The 10,590-nt window shown below is 41.7% G+C and overlaps 1 protein-coding gene across 1 annotated transcript; it reads left to right on the plus strand.

The window, feature by feature from the left end:
* Positions 1–1,787: 1,787 nt before the first annotated feature.
* plvapa (plasmalemma vesicle associated protein a) lies at positions 1,788–6,846 on the plus strand. Its single transcript, XM_084008357.1, has 6 exons — positions 1,788–2,416; positions 2,948–3,017; positions 3,147–3,865; positions 4,704–5,616; positions 6,286–6,346; positions 6,507–6,846. Exons 1-6 carry the CDS (start codon positions 2,021–2,023, stop codon positions 6,538–6,540), a joined length of 2,193 nt encoding a protein of 730 aa, XP_083864483.1. The 5' UTR covers positions 1,788–2,020; the 3' UTR covers positions 6,541–6,846.
* Positions 6,847–10,590: the final 3,744 nt, after the last annotated feature.

Raw genomic sequence — 10,590 nt, forward strand, 5'->3', positions numbered from 1 at the left:
ATGTCTCTCATGATGATTCCCTACATTGTCTTCCCGAAGGAGGTTTTTCAAATTCATCAAACAAAGGATGGAAAGGGTCCTGAACTGTTAATATAGCTCTCCTCCTGGTCTGTGCTGTATGGTTTCTGGGGGTCTCGGTAATCTGGTTGGCTCTGTTGACTATTTTTGTAAGCTTGCTTTTAGATGGTATGTGTTTTTTTTAATACTCAAAATCCAAGTCTTGGCTGCCAAATATTGAATTCATTGTTTTCTTGTTTATCTCCTGTTTCTGTCGTGTTTGGTTTATATTCTGTGATTTATGTGTATTCATGTAAAGGCCCATCTAGGGATCGATAGTGCTAATGAGAGTCATTTTTTTCAAATGTTATTTTTAGTTCTTTGAGCAGCAAAAACAAAAGTCCATCCCTCTATCATTTAACTGAATAGATTTTGTAAAGCAACGGAACATTTTATTGCATCAGCTCTGTTTTGTTGAGCCAATCACATTGTTCCAATCTCCCATCGGATTACAGTGCTGCCACCCTCTCCACAGGATGCTCTTATATCCTTTCTATAGTGGATATATCCGTTCCAGGCGCAGACACACGAGGACACACAATGATAGTTAAATGACATGATAAAGTGTAGCAGAGAGCTTCTTTGAGATCTTAAACCTTAAAGCTACGGGATAAAGAGACGAGATCAGTGAGCTGTAAAAAAAAAAAATAATTGAACCTCTGTTTCTATATCATCTCCTGATCAAACATTTCATTTTTTTTCTGTCATGCTCCGTGTCATTTTTCTGCTGGACATACATTAGCTCTCTGTCTTGTAATCAGAATTGTGCTTTTATTGCTTGAGACCTCTCCGACTGATACAAGGCATTAGTAAGGCGTATGAATTATGCAGCAAGCCTCTCTAACTGATTTGAAAGAGCTGTGTCAGCCAGGTTGGCGTCATCCCTTGATCCAAAATGTAAATACATCTTTAAAAAAAAATACCCGGTGTTTAGAAGTGGCGATAAAAACAACCCACTTCAACTTCCAATTAAATCAACAATGTGACTTGTTTATTTCTTGTATTTGTCTCTGATATCCTGCGTTTCTCCACGCCTTTTTTTTAATCTAGAATCTCATCCAAAAAGCCGCCGCATGTTCGGCCATCCACGGTTTCTCTGTGAATTACTGCTTCCTATCGAGATGAGGCCTGGCACGTCAACAATGCCTGGCAGGAAAATGTTGTGGCCGTTACTGTCAGGCTCCTCTATTTCATTTTCAAATTGGGTAGTCTTGTGTGTGTGTGTGTGTGTGTGTGTGTGTGTGTGTGTGTGTGTGTGTGTGTGTGTGTGTGTGTGTGTGTGTGTGTGTGTGTGTGTGTGTCCTGTGAGACAGGGGGCAGCTTACCCACGTCATCATGTTGGAGTGAGACTTGCGGCATCAAAGAGCTACTGGGCGACAACGTCAGAAAAAAACCATGAGCCATTGTCCTCCCGGCCTGCTGTGCACCGGAAAACACCGTTCATGATCCCATAAGAAAGAAAAAAAAAAAAAGTTTGGCACAGTGAATCCGTTGAGATCTTTATGGCCTGTCTGTTTTTCGCAATACAAAACAGAAGATGTTTTCAGTGCAAATGTCACCTTATCAACACCGAACACGTGCATAGGGAGGGGTGGCCAACGGAGCAGGATGATGGCCGGTAGAGGGAGGGGACTGAGGCCAGATCATGGGAAGTGTGTGGCCAGTGAGTTTATAAATTCCTACCCATGTTAACACCTCACTCAAAATCTGATCAATTCTCGTGCAATCGACACTGCTGAGGGGAAGCATCTGGTCCTCGTCTGCAGTGTGTGTGTGGCTTTGTCAGAGGAAGGAGCAAGAGATTTACACAAAAGGGTCCGCGAAATCCACCAGCTGCTCTGAAATAATTCAGCATCGAGTTGTTCTGTCCTCTGATTTCGGAATGGACCTTGTCTGATCTTGGCTGGTCACTCAGAGTCGAGCTCCACCACTTCTTGACCCCCTCCTCCGACCATCAGCACCCATGTACAGCAGCGGCTATTCCCAGGTGTCCAAGTCCAGCCCGCTGGCCCAGAAGAAGATGCAGTACCGCTCAAAGGGCAAGAGCTGCGGCTACTACATGCGCATCGTCTTCTTCTTCTCCTCGCTCATTCAGTCTCTCATCATAGTGAGCCTGGTGCTCTTTCTGGTTTACGGTAAGACGCAGGACTCGGCGTCCACGTCGCGCATCCACGACTTGGAGGAGAGCTTCAGCCGACTCTCCATAGAAAATGTTGCCCTGAGGCAGCAGAGGAAGAACCTGACCAACTTGCTCAACACCACCTTGACGGAGAAGGCCCGCAACGACTGGGACCTGGCCAAACTCATCTACATCTCCAACATCTCAGCGATCATCATCCAAGATATCGACAAGCAGCTGGTAAGCAAGCTGAGCCTTTTCATTACATCTGGCATGTTTAATTTTACTTCTACGTCTACGTGATTTGAATAACTTAAATTATAGATCACTAACCGTTCTTAATGTAAGTAACAGCTGAAAATACCTATCAATATACCTGCATGCTGTCATGTTGAGTCTCAGCAGATATAAAGAGCTTTAACAGCATCTGGTTTCAATAGTATTTTTACACCACTGTCTAAATGTCATTTTGTTTCAGTGGTTTTTTTTAAATCAGTCCGAATGTAAAATTTAGTCCTGAAAAAACTTTTTCTATATAGTTTTCAGAACAAGAGGCACTCAAAAGATTTGAAGATTTATTGTAATATATTACGATGAAAGGAGCACCTTATTGTTAATTACTATGGCCGAGTATTTAGTTAGTTAGTCTAAACATAATAATATTGGTTAGACTATGGTAGTCTGTAAATGATGAGTTGTTTTTTTCCTTTTTGCCTACATTTCAGAAACAAATCACTAAAACACTGTTTTTTCTTTCACTCATATGAACAGCAACAGTGTAATACCAAGATGTTCCTTTGCCAGACCTCAGGGAATTTTGCTGCCCAATGCCCGGTGCAAAGTAAGTTTGACATTTCTTCAAAAAATAAAACAATTTAAAAAAATTTAATATAAGAGCTATTGTCCTCTAGAGAACTACTCGACGAGAATCGACTTTTTTTTCTCTCTTTTTCCATTGTTTCCCCCAAAGCCTATGCAGGTAAACAATGTAACTGTGGGCTGCTGTGTGAACGGCTCAAAGCCAGGGTTGATCTCGTGGAGTCCAACTTCACACAAACCACGCAGAGGATGAGGATGGAGCTGGACCAGACCACCAAAGCGAGGGACAGCCTTAACTTGGAGGTCATCCATCTGCGGAGGGACAAATTCACACACGAAAAGGAGGTGGAAATCTTCAGGCAAAAATGCAAAGAAGACTTTTCCCAGTCCTTGAGTGGCATCGCTAATGTATCCAAGGCTTTACTAGAGAAGATCGCTTCCCTCTTCCCCTCCCACATCGCCTTCCAGCTCACCTGTCCCAAACAGAGGGAACACCTGGAGCAAATCCGCACCAACTGCACCAGCCTGTCCTTGGAAGTGGAGGACAGACTTCAGCATTACCTGGATAAGGTGGGAAGCCAGGTGGTGAACATCGAGGGAGAGAACAGCCGCTTGAAGGCAGAAAACTTGCGACTGTCTGAAGACTACCGCGCGTGCAGCATGAACCGCACGGGCATGATGCTGCAGCACAGGCAGAACGTAGACAAGCTTCAGCAGAAACACGATGAGGAAAAGGAGAAACTCCTGGTCGACAAGCTTAGGCTGATTGGAGAGAAAGAAGTCCTGGTCAACGAAGTCAAGTATAAAAGTAAAGCAATCGATCACCTTACAGAGCAAACCAAGCAGCTCAACATGTCCTGCATGCTCAAGGTAAGAAGGAAAAGTGCCATAACTGATTCACATGAACAGCTCTAGGTAATAAGCAGCACTATGACCCCTAGGGGCCACAAGCTGGGCTCCCTGAGCTCTTTTCTATTCTTCGATCAGTGTTTGATTACCATAGTCACACTCCGATTACTCAAGATTTGAATATTTCAATTTGACTTAGTTTAAATGAGAGCAATCATGTAAAACACCCGAAACAAATGTTAATTGTTGGTTGAGAGTGAAGGAGAATTGACGGCGTGAGTTTCATTCCGAATTTACGGCGAGCTGTTAACAGCAGCAGCAGATATTACATGCAAGTAATGCTGACAGATATTATCGGACATTGTAGCCTAATCTGTAATATACATGCTGGCACATACTATACACAATATTTTACTCTTTCCTATAAAAAGTAAAATATTGCTTACATTTGTGAAGCCAATTAGGTCATTTTGCACACATTTGAATTTTGTTGTCAATAGTCCTGCAGTATCGCAAGGCACATGTGCTTGTATAATACCTGTAGAAATACCAAAACATTAGCAAAGGCCTTGGATCATCACATCTTGCATAAGAGGTTAAGATTTTAGCGGCCTCATCATACAGCCTTAAGTGCAGAGGAAGAGGTGGGGGAGTGAAATTGTCTCCCAGTAACGTGCAAGAAATATTTCTGTCAAGTGTCTACTTTAGTCTCCAAATCAGGGGTTTTCTTTCTACAGAAAATTCATCAAAATAATGTTTTGTGTGAATTCAAAACTTTATGTGATTTTTTTTCTTCTGTTTTTAACCAGTAGTTTGGAATCAGTTCTTCCCATATTGACATTGCTCTAATTTTATTCAGGCAGGTGGATTTCCAGGAGGCTCAAGCAGCTCGCTGCCTCAGCCTAGCTGGAACATGTTCGGTGGTGGATCCAGCTCTGCCTCATCCAGTCAGCTTGGCAGGGCAGGGTCAGGCGGGTTGGGTTCCAGCTTTAGCTCATTCGGGTCACCATTCAATAAGCCAGGATCGACTGGGACGGGCTCTTCAACCTCGTCCCTCTCGTCATCTGGGTTAGGTAGCTCCACCGGGTTGGGGTACAATAAGCCAGGATCGACTGGGGCGGGCTCCTCATCTTCTTCATCTGGGATAGGTAGCTCCACTGGGTTGGGGTACAATAAGCCAGGATCGACTGGGGCGGGCTCCTCATCCTCTTCATCTGGGATAGGTAGCTCCACTGGGTTGGGGTACAATAAGCCAGGATCGACCGGGGTGGGCTCCTCATCCTCTTCATCTGGGTCAGGTAGCTCCACTGGGTTGGGGTACAATAAGCCAGGATCGACTGGGGCAGGCTCCTCATCCTCGTCGAGTAGCTCCGTCGGGTCAGGGCAGAATAAACCAGCATCGACAGGGGGAATGTCCTCAAGCTTTGGATCATCTAGTGGAACAGGCATAAATAAGCCAGTGTTGAATGGGAGAAGCTCCTCAACCCTTGGGTCATCCTCTGCAACAAGCGGGATCGGCTCAAATAAGCCAACGTCCAGTGTGAAAAGCACTTCAGGCATAGGGTCATCCTCCGGGTCCACTGGGTCCACTGGTTCCACTGGGTCGACGAGTAAAAGTGGGTCTTTTGGCTCTTGGCTTGGGTTTGGGGGCAGTAGCTCAGGGCAGAGTAAGACAGGAACTGGAACAGGGAAAGGACCATCAACTGGGAATAGTGGTGGAACTGGATCTTTATTTGGTGGCGGAAGAACGAGTGGACTGGGAGGCGGCTCAAGTAAGAATATATATATATATTCCATTCTTGCATATTTTTTAAGTGAAGGTACAGCTCACACAGATTACAAAAGCTATATATATATATTTACCTCATACCCCTGGTTGTGTCCAGGCATGCAGGTTGGTCTCATTCGACCAGGTTTTGAAAAAATCCATCTCTGAAATGTTCTGCCTCCACCTCAGTACAGTAGAGGTGAATGGAAATGTAGTTTTTTATTGCAGAAGCATCTCTTTTCAGAAACAATGTCTCTGTCTACATGGAGAAAGGGAGGCTGTGGAGTAATTACATTTTTCAATGGCTCATGCAGCACAAATGAAGTTCCATTCATCTTCATTTTCGGGGAGGAGATAGCTTATGAACCTGGGCGAATAAAACCAAAACGACCTGCATAGACGGAGAGATCATTTGGGTGAACTGACCCTTTAAAAGAACACAAGTCATCAGTTTGCAACCATTTGTATTTACAGTATGCATTTGATTTTAAAATCCATTATAAGTTTTATCACTATTCTTCATCCAACTTTGATTAAATGGTCAGATATTTCCAGCCTTTGTAGATATCAGTAGACATGCTAATTATTAACATTTATCTAGTGTTCTAAAGCATAAATGCAGCTTGAATGATTAATAACATCATAAATGACAAATCTTTCTCGTTTAAACCAGCAATCAATGTTGCTCAGCACCTTAAAGATCTGCAGCGCATCATCAACCCCCCTGGCCCAGAGTGAGTATTACGCATCTTTTAGCGTTGAGTTAATGTAAAAATATATTCTATATTCTATAAAAGATGTGATGTTTTTAAGTTTGATTAACTCTCTCTCTCTCTCTCTCTCTCTCTCTCTCTCTCTCTCTCTCTCTCTCTCTCTCTCTCTCTCTCTCTCCAGGGAGAAACAAGATCTCGCCAGAATATTGGGTTAGCCTTGACGCGAAAAGACAAAACTTCAGAGATGTATCTACCATCTACTCAGCACAGCTAAATGCAAGCTTCTAATATTGAGTTCACATATTTTATATAGATAAATGTACCATATATTATAAATTGTTTGTGTCCATTTTAATGTGCATTTAGAAAAGTAATTTGAATAACGTTGCACCTTTTCAATGTAAAATGTGAAGTTTGTGTGTTAATGATTTGTATCTACGTAGCATTATTAAGCAGATATATTATTTTTTAGACTGTAAATACAGAGAAATAAAAGCTTTGTTTAGATGTTAGTACATAAACTGAGTCTCCCGCGTCTTTATAAACAAAGCTATTTAAGATATTATACGATACAGACCAGGAAACAACTGTTTGCCTCCATGTGCGTCACCTATTGTGTGGCTCATTATTGAGAAATCACTCCACAACCCCTCCTAGAAACGCAATTTAATCTCTTCAGCGTGTGTTTATGTTTACCTGCCAACCTGTCGGCGGGCCGGCTGAGTAAGATGTCAGGACCTTTTGGAAACACTCTTGTATACACACTGTCCTTAAAAACAATGTGCCATCACTTAACTGTAGAGAACACGGATATCCATTGCCTAAATAAAATCCTAATATATCTTTTATAAAGAACACATCATGGGGCAAAGACGACCTTTCCTGACCTTTCCCATCGCAGCAGACAGCTTTTATCTTTCATCTTGGTTCATGAAACAAAGAGATGGAAATGACTATAGAAAATATAAACAGGATTGTTTGTTAGTGTGTTGAAATAAATACCCCATGTTTGAACATTTGTGACATGAATGGCACTTTCTGTTAAGCCCACTGACATGGATCATAAAATGACTTTAATTTTAAGTTGGGCCATTACCATGGAGCAGGTAAACAAAGAATCATGAAGGCGACAAACATCCTCTTCGTTGCACTGTCGAAGGATGGGAATGTTCTTTTTATTCAAGAACCAAGAGTGTTTGGCGCCGCTTCATAAATACAGCACTTAGGCTTGAGCGAAGGGAGAGCTCTTCCCCCGTCTAAAGGATATCCTTTGTTTAACATCAAGTGTTTTTCCACATTTGGGATGTGCAGCTTACTGCAAGGGTCACCGTGAGGATATTAAAAGGTCAACTAGTTGAATGCTTCTAGCTGTTGCTTTATTAGACTGACTGAGACACAGGACATGTTCAAACCACGTTACTGCTAAATCCTCATGATGATGCCGGTGTATGCAAACGCATTTCCTGTCATCCCAGTGCATTTTCCTGTCGACTCATGTCATTCCTTTATTCCCCGTACACAAATGACGCAGTCAAACCATTGTTTTATCATGACTGTTTCAACTGGCAATGATTACTAGTACAGAATTGTCTGAACTTTGTCATTTGTCTGACTTTAACAGGGTTAAAGCAACAATTAATGTCACAGGAAGGAGGATATTACCGTATGTACTTTCCAACCTGAAATTTTCCCAGCTGGTTTTTAGTTTTCAACAACCCCCTGGAGTTTATTATCTTTAAACGGAAATGTAACAATGCGTTTTATAACACAACTGTAACTCTGCTACTAATGCGTTTACTCCAGTTCCTTGTTGTACAAAACAAATCACATAATAGGTTCAGTAAAACAAAAGAGGCATTAAAAAAATAAAACAATAATACCAACCTACAAAAGGAGAAATTAATGTAAATAAGCATGTAGTGGTAAATAAGACATTTTTGCTAATATAATTGTATCTGAAACTAAAATGTGACGGTTATGACCTGAACACAAAGTGGATTTTATTCCAACGTTTTATGTAAGTCTAGTATGTGAAAACTTTCACCCTATAAATCTACTTAACTCCTAGTGAGTTCTCATTGTGCCGCAGCCTGCCCAGCCACCTCGCCCCCCCTCCTGATGCAGGAAAAGGAACGGGTGCTTACGATTACGACCTCCTTCCTCACCTGGGGGTGCAGCACTGTGAACTCTTTTGTCTGTTGCTGCTAATGTTCCCTCTTTACTGTGACTTCTAATTGCATTTCCTATCTGCCTGGCCTTCCTCGGTCCCATGGCCGCCCAGACTGGTAAAGACATCAGGGGGCAAAGAGCCTTTCTGTAGTGCAGATTGCAGATGCTGTAGTGTTGGGAGGGGGGGGGGGGCTAAGAACTGGAAACAGCTGGAAGGGAAAATGTACCCCACCACTTATGTCCTTTTGTGTTGGAGTCCTTCGCCAAAACCCTGACTTCCACCTTGACCTCTTGCTACAGAGCAATTGAAGGAAAACATGACTCTGTTTTATTGCTTAGAGAGAATGTGTGTGTGACTTCTTGGAACTCGTGTTCAACGCAGCCTCAGTTTTATGGGCAAATCCTGCATGTGATGTCAACATCAGTACAAGATATTAGCAGCTGTGTTATGAAAATATCTGGTTCACTGATAAAAGTAGAAGGTTAGAAATTAACAACAACAACTCTAAATGGGCTTTTTTGCAAGAAACATCCAATCACTGAGCTTAAAATCACGTGCGTTGCTAATGTCGGCTGCTAGCTAAAGAATATGTTGTTGAGAAAACTGATATTATAATTGGTAGCTTCGATCAGTACACTTTTCATTTTGGGTCTGTAAATAGATGTTTTAAAAATAAAAACAAAACAGTTGTATATAATGTGAAGAAGACTAGTCTGTCTACAGCTGGTAGCAGCTCTGTAGGCATGGCGCAGCTTCAAAATATCAGCTTGCTAACACACTAACAATCGCTACGCTAACATGCTTATGTTTATATAGGGTAATGTTAACTATATATAGTATATTCACTATCCTAGTTTAGCATTTCAGGATGCTAACTTTTGCTAATTGGCATTAAACACAGTACAGCTGACAAATCCTTAATTTTGCCGGATGAAAAATCAAATGGAACAAAAATATATTACACTGAAACAAACTGTAATGTTAATGTAAGACATGCAATAAAAAAAAGCTGAAAAACGATTTTACACCAACATGTGTTAGAAAAGTATTAAAATGCTATATTATGTTGTTATCTCATAATATACTGTATGATTGGTCTGTGTACCAAAGTAAAACTAACCAAAGTGGAAACAAAAGGTCTTCCTGAGCAACAAATGACACTTTTCCCATCTGTGATTTGTTGTAAACATCGTAGATGTCGTGCGCTGAGCTGCTGTAAGCCAGGACCACCTGCAACAGTGTCCTGTTTATCTGTCATTGATTATCCATCACATAGTGAAAGCTTTACTCGTGCTACAACACAGGCGGGGATATTGAGCAGATTACGGATCATCTAGTCTGCTTTAGGAATGAGCAGAAAAGTGCTGAAGCCACTGCAGTTATTTGTTTCAGTCCCTCATCACTCATGTGTTGAGAGACGTGAGGTGATGGAAGAAACCCGACTCAGCAGGATGTCCACTCTCTGACCCTGTCATAATACATTTTTGGTCATGAGGAAAAAATAACACAATTTTGCATAAGAGCAAGACGTATTCTGTTTCCTGGTGGTTAAAAATTGTTTGGAGGTTATCAGTCTTCTATTTGTATTCAGTAAAACAATATTGGAACATCCCAAGCTCATTTTAAATATGCTTTTTGGGAAGTCAGAACATTGCACTTTAACCTTAAACCTTTGTTAACCTCTGATAACTTCTCTTTTTTTCCTATTAGAGGATTGTTTGGGTGAATTTTTGCTTATTTGCCAAATGTCGTCAAGCCATCTGAGACTGAGATTTGTGATGTTGTGGCATCTTGGCCAAGAGGGGGAGACATCTCATGTCAGAATAGACAGAATGGTGTCTAAATGCCAGTGTTTGGGTTATAATAACTTAGTTAACATTTGAACAGTGTGGCAGCAGCCTGACCCTTCCCTGGTGGCTTGAAGCATTAACCTGCCTACTGCCTCCATCTACTGTCCATAGCAGTGTACTGCCATACTTGAATTGGTGGGAAATGTATGTTGTGCATATTTAATTGAGTGTCCTTCAGGTTCTATTTCTTTTAACAGGTTTAAAGGTATTGAAAAATATACAAAACCTGAAGTTGATATGACCTT

This window comes from Eutrigla gurnardus (assembly GCF_963514095.1).
Source record: "Eutrigla gurnardus genome assembly, chromosome: 4".
NCBI lineage: Eukaryota > Metazoa > Chordata > Actinopteri > Perciformes > Triglidae > Eutrigla > Eutrigla gurnardus.

Excerpts from the sequence above, each read along its gene's own strand:
- plvapa (XM_084008357.1), top strand. The coding sequence starts at position 2,021 with ATGTACAGCAGCGGCTATTCCCAGGTGTCCAAGTCCAGCCCGCTGGCC. Across the intron at positions 3,866-4,703 it reads ACATGTCCTGCATGCTCAAG|GCAGGTGGATTTCCAGGAGG; the intron begins GTAAGAAGGAAA and ends AATTTTATTCAG. Across the intron at positions 5,617-6,285 it reads TGGACTGGGAGGCGGCTCAA|CAATCAATGTTGCTCAGCAC; the intron begins GTAAGAATATAT and ends CGTTTAAACCAG.